Genomic DNA, 20466 nt, shown 5'->3' on the forward strand with positions numbered 1-20466 from the left:
TGGTATATTGGCTCTGGCTGCCCTTTCTTGCCTGTATCTTTTCTTATATTGCATTCTTGTTCCACGACTGGTTTTTCCAAGTGAGGGTTCTGCAAGCAGATGGGTCGTTGGGGAGAGGGATGAGGGCCATCCTCACCTGCTCTTTTCCACCTTGATGTTTTGTCTGACCCCATGTCTGGGAGTTCACACCCTAGGGCCAAATGTTCAGAAGGACCAGCATGTGGGCCAGCTGTCTGGAAGGGGCCATCTTTCAGGCCTTCCCCTACCTCCGTGGGTACATCCCTGTCTCTAGACCATGCAGCCCAGCCCATTTGGCCAGGCTTGCTCAGCTGCTGTGTGCCAGGGCTCTTGATAAGTCATGGTGTTTAAGTGTTAAAACCCCGCATCCAGGCAGTGCCAAGACTCTGTAGGTATAGTACCGAGTAACTGTCTACTGTCAATAAAGGCTGAACAGCAGCAGTGTGGCTCAGTATAGATGGCGGGGACCCCCCCCCCACACACACACACACACGTACACAGCACAGGAACCTGGCCCTCTGATACCATTTTTCCACTGGATCTGAGCCTAAGGGGTGGGGTTGGGAATGAGTTGTAGACAATTGTCAACTACTCCCAAGCAGCAGCTCAGAGAGTATTGCGGGGTGTTGAGTCTTCATGTGCCTCGAGTGTGGCTGCTCCAGCTGGGGACTGTGGGGGAAAGACCCCCACCTTTTCTTTTTTTTTGGTTTGTTTGTTTGTTTTATTGAGACAGGGTTTCTCTGTGTAACAGTCCTGGCTGTCCGGGAACTCGCTTTGTAGACCAGGTTGGCCTCGAACTCACTGAGATCCGCCTGTCTCTGCCTCTCAAGTGCTGGCATTAAAGTGCTGCCACCACCACCCAGCCTGACCCCCGCCTTTTCACCACCCAAGACATGCCAGGCCAGGGATGGTCACTACCATGAGCTCATGCAGCCCTTGGGGAGGCTGTGGCTTAGAAATTAGCACCCTATTTTGCTGGTGATGAAACAGCAGCTTGGACAAGTGCCCAAATAACCAGCACCTGGGACCCCACTCTAGCTTTTCAACCATGCCCTGAGACACAGGCTGAACCAACGGAGACATCATGTCCCCAACCACTCCTGTGACTCCTTGATGATCCTGCCGTCCCACTGATACCATCACCTTAGCCCAGTGAGACCCCTGGACCTCTGGCCTCCAATAAGAGGGTTAACTTGACACGTTAAACTACTCTGTTATTGAGCCATAGAACACCAATCATATGATGTTCTGGGGATAAACGGGCTGGAGAAGCTACATCTAAAGAGGACGGAGGTACACCCGTGAGCGGCACCAGGTCCCATTTATCCACTGGTTTAAAACCTGTCCACGAACTGACTCCTGGGTCTAAAGAGAAGGACTAGAGGCCTGCTAACCATTGGGAGTGGACTGGTGGGGCCAGAAAGACTTCTTCAGACAGTCCTGTGGAGTGATACCAGGCCTCGGATCTCCAAGCCTTTTAGTTCAAGGACAAGACAGACCAAATGAGAAGCCATCACGACATACAACAACTCGGTGGCTTCCCTTCAGGTACCTTGTACCCTGAGCTGTGCTCACCTATCCCTTGGCATGGCCCTCTGCTCAGCCAGCAGTATGCCCAGGGACCGGCAATACCAGGAGATGGGAACCATCAGCTTAGTTCTGGGGACTGTGTTCCCTGCTTAACATGTCCTTGGGGGAGGAGTGTTCAACCCTCACAGGCCTCCTCCGTGGCCTCTATCTTGATGCTCCTACCTTCTGGAACTGGCCAGCCCCTCTGAGTCAACATGGAAGGCTGGTGTCACTGTGATAAAGGCGTGGACAAGAGCAACTCAAGGAGAAAAGAGCTTGACTTACAGGTCACTCCTTCACTGAGGGAAGGCAGGGCAGGAACCTGGAGGCAGGAGCTGATGCAGAGGCCATGGAGGGGTGCTGCTTACTGGCTTGCTCCCATGGCTTGCTCAGCCTGCTTTCATATAGAACCCAGGACCACCTATGCAGAATCACATGACCATCCAGCAGGCTGAGCTCTCACACATCAACCACTAACCAAGAAAATGCTCCTCAGACTCGTTTATGAGCCATTTGAATGGAGGCATTCTCTTAGTTGAGGAAGCTAGCCTGGGTCAAATTGAAGGAAAACAATTAACCAGTACACCTGGGCACTTGCCGGTGACTAGTAACTCCCAGGCCCTTAGCATTCTGGGTAAGCTCCAACTTTCAGGGCTGGAGACTTTGCTCAGCAGTTAAGAGCACTTGCTGCTCTTCCTAGAGAACCAGGGTTTGATTCCCAGCACCCACAGCTATCTGTAACAGTTCCAGGGGGTCCGACACCTTCACACAGACATACATACAGACAAGAACACCAATGCACATAAAAATAAATCTTTAAAAGATAGATATAATCAGAATTGAGCAATAGACCAGGATAAATTTGTTTCACTTGGCACAGGGGCTTGCTATGTAAGCCTAGGCCATTCTAGAACTTATGATCCTCCTGCCTCGGACTCTCCGGTGCTGAGATGGCAGGTTTGCACCCTTATGCTTGGCTAGCTGAGTTTTTGGCAAGCACCCTGCTGAATTTAAGAACAAATAAAAGGAAAGGAGTGGACCCAAGGCAAAGAGCACAAGAATTCACCGGGGCATTGCTGACACACCAAGGCAGATCCAAGGGCAGCAGAGCCCAGAGCGTTCCCAAGCTCCGCCTCAGGGTAAGCCAGGAAAGAAGGACTGACATGCCACAGTCCTCCTCCAAGCTGAGGGTGAGCCTGGCTGCCCCTGGGAAGGTCTGTCTCCACCAGGCTGGGTCTGCCTTGGGAGTAGCATTATTGAATTGGAATTGAGAGGGATGGGAGAGAAGTGTGGGAGATGATGGGGTGGGCAGGAAGGTGAGGCAAAGCTCTGAGCATCAGGAGCCCCGACACAGGCTGTTGGCCTCTGTGATGTGTGAACCTGGAGCGTCTCATGTCTTGAATACTTGTCTCCCAGCTGCTGTCACTATTAAACCGTTAGGAGCTGGGGCCTGGCTGGCAGAAGGTCCTAAGGGTCAGGACATGGAAGGTTCCTGGTTCCTGGTTTCTGCTCCAGGGGGAAGTGAACATCCTGGGTCACACTTCCCACTGCCCTGCCTTGCCAGCTATGATGGACTGAAATCACAAGCCAAAACAAATCCTGTCTTTTCTGCCATTTCTGTCAGACATTGTGGCCACAGGGTCAAGTTACAGACACAGCAGGTTAAAAGGTCCAACTTTTTAAAAGCAATTCTTAAAGAAAGTGTATGTCTTGGTATTTTGCCTGCATGTTTGTGTACCACATGTGTGTAGTAGCTTCAGAGGCTGGAAGAGGGTGTCAGGTCTCCTGAAACTAGAATTGTATACAGTTGTGAGCCACCAAATGTGTATTGGCCATCAAAACCTAGGTCCTTCTGAAGACTAGCCAGTGCTCTTAAATGGTGAGCCAACTCTCCAGCCCCTCCAGCAACTTTTGAGTTTAAATCACTTTCCACCTCTTCGGATGGTTATAAGCAAACCACATAAATAAAGAAAAACAAACAAACAAAAAAACAACAACAAAAGACTCAGAAAGCATGTGCAGACCTGGCAAGGATGTGAAGGTGGAACTCTGCAGCTCTGCTGGGTACCGAAAACCCTGCAGACTCCTCTAAAAGGTAACAGAGAACTACCATAGGAGCTGGAAGCAACACTACTTCAGAATACAGAACAGAAGGAATGGAATGGGAGACCCAGGATCGGAAGGGACCTGCTCTGCTCCCCTCACCATTATCCACAAGAGCCACAAGGCAGAAGCAACCTGCAGCCTCCCTACAGGACTGTGTAAACTAATGTTTCCTAGCTACACGGTGGAATATTGTTTAGCCTTTAAAAAGGAAATTATGGTGCATGTCATACATAATATGGAGGGACCTTGAGGACATTGTGTTAAGTGAAATAAATCAGTTTGAGTTCAGTGATGAGGTTCCCAAATCCATAGCGATAGAAAATATCGTGGGGAGGGGCTGCAAGATCAAAAAGTGCTAACGAGTACCAGGTTTGGGTTACCTCCTCTGACTTACTGGCTTGTGATGTCCCGTAGATGTCCCCAACCAGATAACACAGGCAGCTGCTTTGCTCCTGGTTGCCCACTAGGACCTGATGACAGATTTTATTGTTGAAGACGCCACATGGAAGAATCAAGCTGGTACTGAACTGGAAGTGGCCTCTGCCCTGGCTAGTTTGGTCAGTGCTGGGGAAGAAAACAAAGCAACAGTATCACTCATCTTTGAACCCTGTGAGCTACAACCAGCCTGGCAAGATACCCCCAATGGTACAACAGTGGCATGGCTGTTATGGAAGTAACCAACGGCTTTCTAATCAGATTTAAGGCATGCTCCTCAAGGTTAAAGTCATGCCTGGAACTTTTAACTGGGTCAAGTACCACGGGAAGCTGAGAGGCCCCAAGGGAGAACCTACTTCTATCATCTTGCTAAATGGTCTTAGTATCAAACAGCCCTCTGAAGAGTGACCTTTACACCCATGATGAGTACAGCTGCCCACGCTCATCAGAGAAGCTTCTTTTTGCAGTGGGCAGCAGCCAACAGACTCACAGCTGGTCAATGTGCAAAGATTAAGTGACTGTGGCATGCTCAGCTCTAAGACATCTGTCACAGCTCCTCGCCTCAAGGATCAGTGTGTGTGTGTGTGTGTGTGTGTGTGTGTGTGTGTGTGTGTGTGTATGTGTGTGTGTGTGTGTGTGTGTGAGAGAGAGAGAGAGAGAGAGAGTGTGTGTGTGTGTGTGTGTGTGTGTGTCTGTGTGTGTGTGTGTGTCTGTGTGTATTGGGGATGTGGAGACTGTAAGATCCATGGGGTAAGAGGATTGTGCCAAACAAATCTTTCCCACCATAATAGACACATGACACATGTGAAGCCCTGTAGCCAGAAGTTTTCCTGTGTCCCACAGCTGCTCAGTCCCAAATAAACACACAGAGGCTTAATATTAATTACAAACTTGTCTATGGCTCAGGCTTATTGCAAGCTATCGCTCTGACTTCTTAATGTAACCCATTTCTATTCATCTATATTTTGCCACGTGGCCATGGTGTTACTGGTCTGCTGGCAGACATCTTGTTCCTCAGGCAGCTGGATGGCATCTGCCCAACTCTGCCTTTCTTCTCCCTCTCTCTCTCTGCTTGGATTTCCCACCTGACTCTTATTCTGCCTTACCATAGGCCAAAGCAGCTTTATTTATTAACCAGTGGGAGCAACATATATTCACAGCATGGAGAAAGACTGTCATACAGCAAAGCCACATGACTACAACACCAGATCAGAACAAGATCAAGCCAGTCAATGTTCTGAAGGGATGGGAGCTCAATGCCCAACCCTAGAGGAGGGAATTATTGGCAAATGATGGCCGTTAGGGGAGGGAGAACAGGACTTGTTTCTGGAATGTGGGCTCTGGGAGGCTGCCATATTTCCAGAATGGCCCCACATCCAGGTACATATGGGTGGAACTAAGTGGATACACTGGGTTAAAGAGGGGGGGGGGGGAGAGAGTGGGGAGGGAGAGGGAAATGAAGCTTGGAGGGAGATGTGGGGTGGCTCTGATAGGACCTGGGGGAGAGAGAGTGGTCATGGATTTGATCAAAACATGTTTTATGTATACATGAAATTCTCAAAGAATGAATACAAAGTCTTTTTGAAGGAGTGCTGGAGGTTGCTTCCCAACATGAATGTCCTCAGCCCCACTACACACTGGGAACTGGTTAAGGTGAGTCCCAGCTAGGAGGGAGGGCACTCCAGGCTAGTTCAAGGCTAGCCTGGACAACACTGGAAAAGGAAAGGAGAGCACAGTAAAGTGCATGGTGTATATTTTATCCAGACCACCCTGTGTGAACCTGTAGGAGCCTGCAGGCTCTGAGCCTGACTTTTTGTCTATTTGTTTTATTATTTTTCTTCTTGTTTTCTGATCTGAGAAGCAAACCCAGGGCCTTTGTGCTTTACTACCGTGCTAAATCCCCAATCTCCTGAGCCTGGGTTTTATTGAGAGAATGAGGATGGATGGCCTCCTCATTGTTGGAGCCCATTTAGGCTTTATCCAGCAGGTCTGCATAAAGAGGATGATTGGACCACAGCCCGAGTACCAGGTGTCTTAGATGGTCTACACTGGGCTGTGCTGGGGGAGGTCTTTTGCTCCACCCCTTGGCATTCCTTTAAAAGCCCTAGGGGAGAGACGGGTGGTGGATAAGGCTCTGGGCCCACCTGAGGCTACCCTGCGTTTCTCTCTGTTTCTCTCCCCTCTTTATTTCTACCTAAGTCTCTTAGCCTTCATTCCTCAAGAGTCCCTGGAGTAAAAATAAACGTGGGAGCTGGTCTCCGACACACCTCCATCTCACAGGCTTATCCATGAGCTACACCGGACAAGACCAGGCCTGGCATCAGCCAATGGCCATCTTGTAAGGTCCTGAACTGGGCTACAAGGCCTCTGTCCACACAGAGGTAGTTGGTCCTTTCTCCCGTCCCCTGGGGGTAAGTCCCCTAGGTGGAAGCATTGGCCTTGTCCAGGACAAGGGAGCTTGCAGTGGACTGCCCACAGGCCAAATATCAGCATCATTATAGTGACAGCAACTAGGTGTGTGTCTGGAATCCAGCTGGAAGTCTGCCTAACCCCCCTGAGCCTTCCAGAGTCTTCTGTTGGCTTCCTTCCCTTCCTGGGTATCTGGTGACGCAGAATGGCGTGATGGAAACACTGCTGCCTCTAGGCTGAGCCATCTTAGGATGAGGCTACTGCTTACAGCACAAATCTTAAAGAGTCTTGGAAGCCTCTGAGTCCTCATCTGAATGGGTCTCAGCTGAACTGCTGCTCAAAAACCTAAAAGCTTAACCAGCCTAGTTCCTGGTCCTCACGCCTTCTATACCTTCCTGCTCCCTGCCGTCATTTCCTAGGATTAAAGGCATGAGTCGCCATGCCTGGCTGTTTCCAGTGTGGCTTTGAACTCACATCTCTGCCTCGGGAATGCTAGGATTAAAGGTGTGTGCGCCACCATTTTCTGGCCTGTACCTAGTGGCTGTTCTGTTCTCTGACCCCAGAGAAGTTTATTAGGGTGTGCAATATTTTGGAGAACACAATATCACCACAGCCGCTCCTCTTCAAACTAGGGAGAACATTTTTTAAAACAAAAAACAAAAATGTGATCAGGTTCCCGATAGGCTCCCTGGATTCAGGCATCCAAAAATTACCAACAGGTCTGGGTCTCTCCCTCTTTATCTGGTGCTTCCCTTTGTGAGGACAGGTTCTCTCGACCCAGCCGCGCTGAGGAACTGTTTGACCGGCCTCTGGGAAAGATGCTGGAGGGATGAAAGCAATAGTTCATGTTTGAGGGTCAAGAGTGAGCAGTCCCAATGAGTAGATAAGCTGCTGTGAGGGGGACCAGGTTCCTGTTCAGCGTGGGACTGTTCAGGGACAGCCAGTTCCCAAGTGTAGTTCAGATGTCTGGACATGTCACATCCCTGTTGTTGGACAGGCGTGGGTTCATGCAGGTCAGTGGGGGGAAGACACAGTGAACTTTAAGGACGTCCAAGCCTTTCCAGTCACAGGGGGAACTCAGCCTCTCTGGGACTGAGACACCCTCCCTTAGCCAAGGGCATTTTTATTCTCCAAATTTATACTTTCAGCAAGTTGATTTCCATATCCCCAAAACATCCTGTTAGTGTGCTTCCAAAGGGACAATGCCAAATGCAAATTCTCGACCAAGGAATATCACAGTGTGCAGGATTTTTCAGGAACCGAGTTTTGCATAGGCTTTGTACCCTTTGGAATCTCCCAGACAATATTCACAGAGCACCAGAGAAACAAAAGGTGGATTAAGGCTAGGTGCTAACTCCTGGAGCCAGACCAGGTGTAGCTCAGCGGGAATTTTCCCATCGCAACCAGGTGTCACAGAAGGAAGGCGCTGGGCCAGGCAATCAGACTAGACACACCTCCCAGTCTGTCCTGTGTGATCGTGGGTGAGTGTGTTGACCTTTCTGAGCTTTGCCATGCCGCCCTCATCTGATGGGAAGGAATGGAAACCAGCTTGTAAGCTGCCCGGGCCTCCAACCCTCCCTCATGAGCAGCACAGCGTATGCACAAAGCTCTCTGATGTTTGAAAGAGGGAGATTTTGAGAACAGTGAAGGAACTTTCCATCCCCTCTACCTGTCAGGCTTTTCTGGTCCCCAGAATAAGTCAAGACCAAAGGACTTCCTTCAAAAAATAGTTTATTTTGCAGATCTCTCTCCCAGCAGCCTCTTCAGCTTACGCTGATGGTCAGGGCAGCAGCTAGTCACAGTCTGGGCTTTCCCCCAAACACCCAGAGGACCTTGCCCAGAAGAACCCTTCATCCCCCCAAATGGAAGCAACAGGCCATGTTTCTCCACTCCTCCCAACCCCCTTCTCAGCTGCTAGGGCTGTCACTGGCCGATGGCTAGACCTGTTTTAATCTGGGGCACCTCAAGTATCCTTCCTGGCTTGCAGACGGTTCCCTGGGTGACTCTGGCCTCAGTCTGGAGTGATAATGTCTTCAGACACTGCCCACAAGGACAGCAGGTGGCAGGCAACTTCCCCAGCCTGTCACTGGCACAGAATATCTCATTCAGACCCTGACGCGGCTGGGCCTGCAGGTCCTGGAAAAGTCTTCATGAGCAAATCCAGAGTGCTTGCAGCACAGTCCCAGGTTACCAGTCCAGAGCTGTTGGCTCCCGCCATCGTATCAAGGCACAAGGTGAGGAAGTGTATTGGTTAGGGGCACCATGTTTAGGGCAGCTTCTCTGCGCTCAGGCAGGAGGGTACTTGGTACCATATGGGTGGCCAATCTGCAGGAGGCATGATGTGGGGTCCAGTCCTTGCTCTGCTAGGGAAGAAAAGGCTTACAGAGCCCTGGGGGCTGAGGAAGTAAGACTCCTCCAGCTCTGCTGGATGCCAAGCATCCTATTCATTTGTCCCTTTACCTTTGGAGACAGCTTGTCCATAAGATGGTCTTCCTGTCCCACCAAGGCCACTTGAAGGACAAAATGTTGTTTTATTCTCTTAATTGAACAAAAAAAAGATAATTTTTGCCCCTGTCTGATAAGACCCTTTCTTGGGTCTCATCTGGTGTGTTGTCTTTGGCCTGTTTATTCGGCTGAAGGACACAGCTGCTGAGTGTAAACCAATGTGCAAGTGTGTTGAGATCAGACAGTGAGACCCTGGATCCCCATTCCAGGCAAAACACGAGGAACTTGGGGTGCTCGGTTCAGTTCACCTCAGAGATGCAGCAGAGTTATCCACTGAACCCTGGCGTCCCCGGGTGAAGGGAGGCTATGACCGCCTGGCAGGGGTGCAGGGGCCTTTTGTCCAGGGAGACGCTGGTTATGAACTGCAATTCACAGAGTGCTTTGTGAATTTTCCCAAAACAAGCCCCAGGGTCCTGCAAAGGCCTTCCACACAGCCATTCCCGTGGTCCAGGGTCCTGGGTTGCTCAGGGGGAAGCCGGGGTCTCTGTGGTCGACAGTAGCTGAGCCACCTGTATCCGCTCAGCCGGGCTGAGGTGCTGGCTCAGGTAGGCCACACAGTCCATGGTCACTTCTGGGTTTTCCTGCACCAGACTACAGGGAAGGGAAGAGACAGGTGGTCACTCTCGCCACTTAGTTCAGTGGTGTCTAGTGGCAGTGTCCTGGTCTAGACATGTGTCTCTTGGGTGGGCCAGAGCCCAGCATTCTGATTTCCTCCTGCTGTGCTCACTCAGAGAAGGGTAGGGGAGTGAGGGAGATGGGGGTGGGGAGGTGGAACAGGGGATGGGGGGGATGGACAGTCCTGTAGGAAGGATTCTGACGTAGGAAACAGAATGTCTCAGGGTGACATAGCCCTTTCCAGTCACTGGTTATGTGTGTAATATGACCCGAGCTGTGACACACCCAAGTCCCAAGTCCCAGCTTCACACCCAAAATAGGGTCCCAGGTATCCTTTGATCCTTGGCTACTGTGGAAAGACTGATGGGGGGAGGGGGGAAGCTAGTATCCTCAGCCCTGGGGTTTGGGGTGGGGGTCCTTCTAATCAACAAGGTACTAGCTGTAACCCAAGAAAGTCAGACCGCAGCTCTGTTGCTGGGGGATGAACACCCTGGGTTGTCACCCCACCCACAAGGCCAGGCCTGACTCTGGCACTGTGACAGGCCAATGAGCCAGAGGCTGGCCACAGGCATGCCACTCACCTTTGGATGGTCTTGAGGACAGAGTCCCTCTTCAGGTAACTGATGTTCTCACGGATGGTGGAGCGCAGGCCATCCCTGGCTGACAAGTGCTGTTCCAACCACTGGACCACCACCTGGTTGCTGTCCCACAGGTAGGCCTGGGGGAGGGGGGGTCAATGGGTACAGTTTACCTCAGATGGGGATGCTGCTGAGGGACAGAGCTGGCCATCCTTATACCCCCAGTGCTGGCACGCTACAGCTTCCCTCTCTTTGCCCAGGCCCACCTTGACGGGTCCCTCGGTCTCCACAAACCAGCGTCGCAGCATGGACTGTGTGTGCTCATGGCTCAGCTCAGGGATGGCTTGGAGAATCTCTTGCTTCACCTGGGCTTCCAGCAGCAGCCGGCGCAGCCTCCAGTAGAGGAAGGTGCGTGCAGTCTTCCACTCCAGCACGTCCTGCGGACAGGTCCAGCTGAGCACCCACAGAGGAGGGACGCAGCCGGAAATGGCCAAGACCATGCCCCAGGCTGGCTACCTGGCATATGCCCCCTTCATCCTACAAGCAGGGATATCCTGCAGAGGGGGCCTGAGCTCCTATCTAGGGAGACACAGAGCCAGGCTCTGCAGGACCCCACAGAGCCTCTGAAGCAAACTTACCTCTGCTGACCCAAAACTCAATCTCAGGCTGGTTCCCAAAAGAAAAATGGCCAGCCATGGGCATGGGCCAGTGGACAAGGATGTCCTCTTGGGAGAAAGTCGTGGGCCAGTGTTAGCACAAACAAGGCTTCAGGTCTAACCAAAGGCGCGAACTAACAGGCATGGGAACACACTCAAGTTACTCCAGCATTTCCAAAGCCTGGGCCTCCTGGGGGTTAGAGGCTGTGGGCTCCTGTTGACACACTCAGACTGAAGGCCCTGAAAACCCTCTAAGCCCCAGCTGGACTCCATCCCAAACCCCTATGCATGCCTCTGTGTCTGCAGCCCAGGTGGCCTTGGGGGACTTACAGAGATGATTCCCTTCTCCAGCATGTGGCCGGGTGTGTCGTGCAGGTCGGCGAATTGGACTGCCACCTGGTGGTAGATGGGAAACAGCAGGTCCTCTCGGGCCTTCAGCTGGACCTCCAGCTCCTTGCGGTCCTTGTCAGGGAGCTGGGCTGTGCCTGCAGGTGAGCAGACATCAGGTCAGGACTTCAGAGGCTGTGAGAGATGGCCACGTGGGGTTGGGTTAAGCCACAAAACCCAGACAAGAGGCCTTGTCCTGTGGTAGTCTGGTCTGTTCCTAAATCAAGTTGTCCTGCAGCCTAGGAAATGCACTCACAGCCCCAGGACAGCACCTAGAGGAAGGCCCGGCCCTGCCCCCGGCTTCAGCTGCTGTCTGCAGGCATATAATAAATACAGTACGGATATGCTAACTCCATGGCAACAGAAACACGAGACAGGTTGTGGAAACGCACAAACCAACACAGTTCTGCCAGGGGGAATGGTAATTAAGAAGACAACACTGTGTAACAGGGACATCCAGAGTTAGAATCCTAGTAACCAGTGAGGTGGTTCAGTGGAGAAAGGTGCTTGGTGCCAAGGCTGATGAACTGAGTTTCATTCCCAGGAATGTGGTAGGAGGGAACCAATTCTGGCAAGTTGTCCTCTGTGCCGTGTCCACACATGTGCCGTGGCGCGTGCACACACAAACACGCAAAATAAATGTAATAAAAAGGAAAGGACTCTCATAAGAGGTATTTCCAGACATAATGCCAGTTCCACACAAACCCAGAGTCATGAAGCACAGACTCAGATCACAGAGGCGGACCCAAAGGAACCACACACCGTCACAAACAGGTGGTCCGAACAGTTGCAGACATCGCCACCACATCAACATCCAGGGGGCGTGGCATCAAAGATTGGGAGTGAAGCATACAAAATCGGTAAAACTGTTTATCTCTGATTGGGGGCATTTAGAGGGCACAAAGACCTCTAAAGGGACATGGTCATTACCCAAATTCTGGTGTTCCCTGTGGGAACCCAAATGTTGTCTCTCAGTATGTGTGTGGGACGGTGAACTAACTATGAGATCACAGGATGAACGTCCCTCAGCTAAAATGTTCCTAAGCTTGAACCTCTGGGTGCAGATAGGTTGCCACAGCAGAATGTGCCACCCTGGCCCCAGAGATGGGGCTGTGGTCAGAACACAGCAGCTCTGAAAATTCATGTCATGTTTATATCTGGCCCCTTTGCCGAGACGTCTCACTGTGGACATCCAAACCGCAACTCTCCAAACTATCTGCCATCTGAGACAGCTCCTGTCCGACCACTTCCGGTGTCCCATGGAAGGAGCTGATCACCAGTGCGGGCTGGCGTTTGGATCTCAGTTTGATGGCTGTGTTTGACCTATCTCATTTTACCCTTAATACACTAGCACTGACGCCTTGGGCGACCTGGGGGCGGCACTTCTGTGACCCACTTACCCAGCTGTCCCAGGAGCTTCTTGCACACTGGGTCTATCCTTCTCATGGTCTTCACCAGATCTTTCTTCCGGAACTTAATCTCCACAGTGCCCTCTGGCTCCAGAACACCCCCCCTGAACAGAGAATAGGAAAGAGGTTGAGGGGATGGGCGGGGAGGCTGAGGACAGACACCTCAGTCCTCTCTGCTATCCTTTTTAAAAACTATTTGCTTATTTCTTTGTGTGCCTTATGACTGTGTCTGTGTTGTATATGTATTTGTGTGTGCATGCCGGTAAAGGGCATAGGTCACGTGAGCTGTCTTCCTCTGGTACCGTCCACATTACTTTTTGAGACAAGGTCTCTCAATGAACCTGGAGCTCACTGATTGGCTAGACAGACTGATCAGTGAGCTCCAGAGGCTCCCTATCTCTGCCCACGACCCTCAGGGCCAAGGTTACAGGTGCACACTGCCACACCCAGCTTCTTGCCCTTCTCCGGATAGTGTCCTCTGGGAATCTCACTAGCTCTGCGGAGAATATCCTGAGTGACACACCCACCTGCTTTCTTTGTCTGCATACATCTCTATGCACAGGGGGTTGATGGTGGAGTCGAGGACCACCCATGAGCCCCCACGGAGCTCGGCACAGGGTGGGATGTATATGAGGATGGGTTGCTCATACTGCCGGAGGCCATCCACGATGTAGGCGCCAAACTTCAGAATCTGCTCATACATGTCTACAAAGCGAGGCCTGCTTAGGAGACTTGGGCCCCAGTGACAGACTCAAAGCCACAAAGACTCAGAGAGCTGGGGCTGGGCTGGGGCTGGCTCCCTCCCTCAGTGGCCATGGGACCTTGGGCAGGTTGCTTTCCTGCATGGGTGTGTCCTCATCTGTGAAGGTAAACACAGGGACTGCCGCTTTCTGAGTCCCTTCCAGCTCTGAGTGAGACGCCCCAGCACACCCACGTGTCGGGTATACACAGGTCTCCGCTCTGCCTCACCAGGAAATCCCTCCCAGTCCCCAGGTACCCTTGGTGGTGACACTGCAAGGCTGTCATCAGTGACATGTGTGGAACCAGAGCATGGGACCCTCACCGCAGCCCTTCCCATTCACAAACAAGGGGTTCAGGGACCCAGACAAGTCACCCAGCTATCAAAGACCTACATGCATCTCTCTCCCACCTCAGCTCCTTCCTCAACAGCCCTCCGGAACCACCATCCCTCTGGACGTTCTGGGTGACTTAGAGGGACTGTTCAATTATAAGGCCAGCTCTGAGGAAGGTGGATGGACATACACCTTCCTCATCTTACCACCGAGGAAGGCAACTGCCCAGGTCACCATGGAGCTTGCAGAGCAGACCTCCCTGCCTTGTCCTTCAGGTGACCCCAGGACATCATCCGCCTCCCACGCTCAGTTCCTCATCTATAAACCAGGCGGTTACTTGACCTGCATCCTCCCAGGGCTGTTGAGAGACGGGGCTGGAGTGACACAGGGGAGTGATACAGGGGCTGGACTTACCCTTCATGCCACCGGAGAAGCCTCTCCAGTTGGCAAAGATCATGAGGGGCAGGTGTTCCCGGTTGAAGTCCCTGATGACCTGGGCCGTCTTGTAGGCGGAGTCCGGGAACCACACCTGGCCCGCCTGCTGGATGATCTGTGATACAGAGTCACTTAGGTCAGTGACACTGGGACAGTAGGGCCGGCGATCACAGCCTGGTCCTCTACTGTTCTATGTCAACTTGATACACACTAGAATCCCTGGAGAAAAGGGAGCCTCAGTTGAGAAGATGCCTCCGTAAGACCCAGCTTAATTAGTGATTGATGGAGGAGGGCCCAGCCCATGGTGGGTGGTGCCATCCCTGGGCTGGTAGCCCTGGGTTCTACAAGAAAACAGGCTGAGGATGCCATAGGGAGCAAGCCAGCAAGCAGCTCCCTCCATGGCCTCTGCATCAGCTCCTGACTCCAGGATCCCGGCCTGCTTGAGTTCCTGTCCTGACTTCCATGATGAACACTAGCTGAGACCTCACTACAGCTCCCAGCAGCAGGGGCAGAGTGGAAGTGGGGGTGGGGTCCACACAGGACCTTTACCATCCCAGGCAAGTAGCCCAGAATGGAATATTATGTGTCCCATGAAGATGTGGTGGGCGACAGGCTGAGCTCCCAGGCCGATCCCTGCTTGAGGCTTCCGCTCCCTGGCTTTCTGGAATACAGAAGCTTCTCTGGGCTGGATCCAGCAGCAGCCACAGTGGTCATGGCTCCTGGCCCCTCACCTTGGCCTCAGAATCCAGGTTGGCAGGGTCAGCAGGGACAGCCACCTCCACGGTCCGAGTCTCCACAGCAATCACCCCCACGGGGATGCCCCCCAACCTGTAAGGTGAGTGCACAGGAGCTCAGCACTGGGATGCCCCATGAGCAGATCTCAAGGCCCCAGCATCTAGCCAGTCTGCTGTGGGCATTTCCAGGTGCGCAGGTACCCTGCTAGGGTGAGAACAGTCAGGGCGGGATGGGAGCTGTTTGTGCCTCGGGCTATGCAGCTAAGATGTCTAAGATGTGGACTGTGACACACACAGTTCCCAGCACCTTCCCCTTGCTTCAGCTTCGTATTTATCCTTGGAGGTACTAGGATGGAACTCGGGACTCAGCATATGCCAGGCAGGTGCTTTGCAACCTAATCACATCCCAGCTCTAAATTATGACTTAAATCATCACATGTGAGCAGGGCGGCGGTGGCGCACGCCTTTAATCCCAGCATTCTGGGAGGCAGAGCCAGGCAGATCTCTGTGAGTTTGAGGCCAGCCTGGTCTACAGAGCGAGATCCAGGACAGGCACCAAAACTACACAGAGAAACCCTGTATCGAAAAAACAAACAAACAGGGCTGGAGAGATGGCTCAGACATTAAGAGCACTGGCTGTTCTTCTAGAGGTCCTGAGTTCAATTCCCAGCAACCACATGGTGGCTCACAACCATCTGTAATGAGATCTGGTGCCCTCTTCTGGCATGTAGACAGAACATTGTATGTGTAATAAATAAATAAATCTTAAAAAGAAAAACAAACAAAAAAGCTTAACCCGTGTGTGTGTGTGTGTGTGTGTGTGTGTGTGTGTGTGTGTGTGTGTGTTTGTGTGTGTCGGGAAGGAGAATGCATGCATGTGTATATGTGTACCTGCATGTAGAGTTCACCATCAAGTTTCCTCCTCAATCATTCTCTCCTCATTTTCTGATACAATGTCTGTCATAACCTGGAGTTCACCAGCGAGCTGCCGGGCTCTGACTCTGTAATCCAAGTGCCAGGATTCCCTGCACTGTTGGACCCGACTTTTCATGTGGGTTGCTAAGGATCTGAACTCGGGTCCTCAGGCTTACACGGCAAACCTTCTTAGCCATCTCCCTACTCCCGAAATTTGCCTTTTGCATTCAGAAAAATCTAGGGACCAAGGAGAAAAGGCCCTGGCAGCCCCAGCCTAGTGCTTGGGAGTCCCGTGTGTTGTGGGCAGGTGTGGGCAGGTGTGGAGAGGTATGTGCAGGTGTGGACAGGTGTGTGCAGGTATGTGCAGGCATGTGCAGGTGTGGACAGGTGTGTGCAGGCATGTGCAGGTGTGTGCAGGTGTGGACAGGTGTGTGCAGGTGTGTGCAGGTGTGGACAGGTGTGTGCAGGTGTGGACAGGTATGTGCAGGTGTGTGCAGGTGTGGACAGGTATGTGCAGGTATGTGCAGGTGTGGACAGGTGTGGACAGGTGTGTGCAGGTGTGGGCAGCCCACCCCCACTTTGCATTACCTTGCTCGTCCAGTTACCACGGTCTGAGCCCAGGGTGCCATGATTTCCATGAAACTGCCGTGGTCGAAGAATCCGCTCTGCCAGGAGCCCTTCAGAGCTGTGGACAGACGGTGGAAGTCCTGGCTGAGGGCTGGGGAGGCCCAGGGTCTGCCTGGTGGGGCACGCTGCTGTGGCCAGCTCTGACCTTAAGGTCCTATACCCTTTCTACTGAAGAACCTTATTCTGGTCCACCGGCTGTACAGCTCAGTATACTGGAAAGGAAACAGGCCACCATGTCCCAGAGAGACACACTGTGACAATGGCACTGTAACCACTGATGGGGGTTGGGGGGCTGGTGCAAAGGGCTGCCACTCTGACGGGAGGGAAAAGGCCTGGCAGCAGGTAACTCAAAGAAGGCAGCAGACAGAGGCTAGATGCCAGGGAACAAAACCTCCTACTTCAGCCTCTGCCTCAGGACTCAGGGCTGGCTCCGCAGGAGAGCGCACATAGTGGGTAAGAAATGGACGGCCTTCCAGCCTTCCAATGGAGCTACAGCTGGAGGAAAGGTCTCTAAAACAAAGAAGCCACTGGGATCCTTCCGCTGCTGAGAGGCCCTTGCCTCCTGCACTGCACAACTGCACAGCTGAAGCCGACTGCACAGGAAATTCTAGCCACGGGCCAGAGTGATGGGCCAGCTTAGCCAGCTTTCCCATGTGGGCGGTTCTCAGAACAAGGTATACCTCCAGGAGACCAAGGCATTCCTCAGAGGAGGAGGAGGAGGAGAAAACATGCGCACGCGCACGAGAGAGAGAGAGAGAGAGAGAGAGAGAGAGAGAGAGAGAGAGAGAGAAAGAGAGAGAGAGAAGCCAGCTTCCTTTGCGGTGGTCTAGCCAGAGGGAAAGAGGAGGGAGGAAAGCCCTGGCCTATGCTGAACCCTAACCCTTGGCTCCAGAGAGTGGAGCTGTTTCCAACCCCTGTTGGTCTGCAGCTCAGGAAAAGCAGAGGCCAGTCTCCATCCGCTCCTTTGAGCTCACATGCACCCTCCCTGGGAAATGGAAACAGAAGCTTCCACCAAAATGGCCCTCTTCAGTAGACCCAGAAAAGAACCCCAAATCTTGGGTCCTTCCCAAAACATTTTAGGACTTACTCGGGTGAGGCCTCCCTGCAAGCATCCACCTGGGGTCGTAGGGAACTTTGGATGGGACGAATTCAATTTCCCTGTCGATGGGGTCAGTAGGAGTGAGGATGGGAACTGGGCTTCGATTGTCCTACAAAAGAAGGCCAAAGCCGTCCCACTCGGTCCCTGGGGCGTGTCAGTGAGGACTACCACACCTCTGAGGGCTTTCCCCTCTGACTGTGCACATGTCTAGCTGTGCAGCGATGCCCTCGCCAGGGCTTCCGAGCCACTACACCAGCTGTAAAATGACAGGCATCTCCTGTCTACATTCTTCCGAGACCTTTTAAGAGACCCGAGTGCATTTGGAGCTCAAACAGACTCTGGGAGCTGCATGGGACCAGCATTCTCCCAGCTAGGCGATTGGAGAAACTGAGGCACAAACATCTGCCTAGTCAAGATCTGGTTAGAGCAGTCCCGTGAGGACTCCTGACAGCTAATCGGTCCAGTTCAGGGTAGCCTTGGGGAGGATCTGCAGAGAGCTGAGCCGTGGGCTCAGTCCCCCTCATCAACAACTTCACAAAGGAGGGCATGATGGTCAGAAGGACTGGGAAGCTGGCCCAGGAGGACAGTGCTACTGAAGTAAAGCCAGGAATGGATCCAGGTTGACCATGAGGTACAAGGCCCACTGTCATCCAACGTCACCCTTTTCTAAAGGATCGCAGATGGCATCCCTACATCCTTACGACACCTCAGAGCCTTCCTCCCCAAGAGCAAAGAACAGGGCTGGGTATCAGGGAGGGAGATGGGAGGCCAAGCTGTGTCCCATCCATGGTACTTCCTTTCCCCCACCCTCCCTATCACCATGAGCCGAAGCCCACAAGCTCCCAGGCTCCAGGCTGCCAGGGAATAGCATACCTTTGGTATATAGGACAGCCATTCCAGAATGGTACAGACCCCCTCGAAGTCGTCTGGCACTGTGACGTGGGAGACCCCGTTAGTGTGCATGATCTGCACACCCCCCAGCTGGTTGTTGGACGTGTAGACCTCTCTTCCCAGGACCTGAGTTGACACAGCACGGTTAGCAAGGCCACTCCATCTTGCTGGGTCCTCTGTTCTGGCTGCCTGTCAGAATGACCTGGGAGCTTCTGAAACACCTGCCACCCAGAGGCTCTGCCCAAACCAATCCCTTCAGGGCCTTCAGGGGCAGCACCAGGTACTGGTGGTCCCTGTGTGCTTAAGATTTCCAGGAAATTTCATATGCAACCCAATTTGGGAACCACCAATGCCCCTGAGAACTAGACATCTAATAGGTTCCTGCTTCAGCAGCAGGTCTGCAGTGTGATCTGGCAGTCAAATGTCCACCCATGTGGATCTCCTCAGTGGGCTCTGAGTGGACATTAAACACAGAGACTCCAGAGCCGTGTGCAAAATCCTGCAGCACACTAAAGCAAGCAGGCTGTTTGTTTTCATGCTCTTGGGGACTTAACCATAGGCAAGCTAAAATGCAAGAGTTTCCCCCAGATCATAGAAGTTGCAAAATCATGAGTGGGGCCTTTCTCAGTTTCCTGCAAAATATGGCACCTCTTTTTTATTTTTAATGTAAGCTGGAGAGTTAGCTCCAGAGGGTGCAGGGGGTAGGGTGGAGACACACACAGAAGGGGATGGGAAAACTTCAAACTAAAATAAAAAAGCACTTGCTTCAGGGAGGAAACTGGTTTGTACTGGAAATCCACAATAGCTGGTGTGGTGAATTTTCCTTCATGTGGATGAAAATGGCCCCCATAGACTCACAGGGAGTGGCATTGGGAGGGGTGACTTGGTTGGAGGAAATGTGTCACTGGGCGGGGTGAGGTGTGTGTGTACTTTGAGGTTTCGGATACTTAAGCCAGGCCCAGTGTCTCTCTCCCTGCTGCCTGCTGATCTAGATGTAGAACTCTCAGCTACCTCTCCAGCATCTGCCGTATCTGCCTGCATGCCTCCATCAGGATAATGGACTAAACATCTGAACTGTAAGCCAGCTCCAATGAAATGCTTTCTCTTATAAGAGTTGCCATGGTCATGTTGTCTCTTCACAGCAACAGAATACTGTCATGGCTAAGACAGCGGGGTCATGAGATGTCTGACTTGGTCCCCACACCACCCCTCCCCAGGCCCTGTCTACAGCACCTTGTTGAGAGCACTGGCTCCGGTGAGGATGATGTGGGAGTTTTCCACTTGGATCACCCGCTGGCCAAGCCTCACCAAGTAGGCCCCGATTCCTAGGGCACGGCAGGTCACCTGTGGAGACAAGACCCCTCTGAACTCCAGAGGCTGGTGGGCTCACCCCTACACACACACACACACACACACACACACACACACAGAGAGAGAGAGAGAGAGAGAGAGAGAGAGAGAGAGAGAGAGAGAGAGAGAGAAGATGTCTCACTGTATAGCCACAGCCAGCCAGCCTAGAACTCTCAAAAGATGATCCTCCTGCCTCTGCCTCCCAGCTATTGGGATTACAGGTGTGCACCACAGCTGGCTGGAGCCTAGTTTTCTCCCAGCACCTGCTCAAGCTTGGCTTCTGCTATTATCTGCACCCTAAACCTCCTCAGAGGCCCAGTTAAAGGCGGTGGAAACGCTAAGAGGTGGGCCCTGTGGGGGTGCCTAGGAGAGTGGAGGCCTGCCATGAGGAGAACCATGAGACCCTGGCTGCTCCCTCTGTCCCTGGCTGCCTGGCCCTAGCCAAGCAACCATGCTCTGCCACACATTCCCACAAGAGGCTCAAAGCACCAAGGCCAAGAGATCAAGTGGTCCCTCTAAAACCCTGAGTCCAAATTAACCCTTTCTCTTCATGCGCTGAGTATCCCAAAGTAAACCGTGTGATTTTTATCTAACAGGAAGGCAGTCAGTCAAAGAGAGCATTGGGAAGGCCAGCGGCACACACTGGTGCTGAGCT

General features: G+C 52.5%; 1 protein-coding gene across 1 annotated transcript in view; it reads right to left on the reverse strand.

Moving 5' to 3' along the window:
* Window positions 1-8283: 8283 nt before the first annotated feature.
* Acacb (acetyl-CoA carboxylase beta) overlaps window positions 8284-20466 on the reverse strand; it is a 53968-nt gene continuing 41785 nt past the window's right edge. The window contains 12 exon segments of the mRNA XM_036171672.1: window positions 8284-9633; window positions 10239-10375; window positions 10502-10672; window positions 11222-11376; window positions 12679-12791; window positions 13215-13392; window positions 14175-14310; window positions 14927-15023; window positions 16433-16529; window positions 17559-17679; window positions 18444-18587; window positions 19695-19805. Of these exon segments, the coding sequence (XP_036027565.1) occupies window positions 9507-9633; window positions 10239-10375; window positions 10502-10672; window positions 11222-11376; window positions 12679-12791; window positions 13215-13392; window positions 14175-14310; window positions 14927-15023; window positions 16433-16529; window positions 17559-17679; window positions 18444-18587; window positions 19695-19805 (1587 nt within the window). The 3' untranslated portion in view covers window positions 8284-9506.

Source organism: Onychomys torridus, chromosome 22 (genome assembly GCF_903995425.1).
Source record: "Onychomys torridus chromosome 22, mOncTor1.1, whole genome shotgun sequence".
Taxonomy (NCBI): Eukaryota; Metazoa; Chordata; class Mammalia; order Rodentia; family Cricetidae; genus Onychomys; species Onychomys torridus.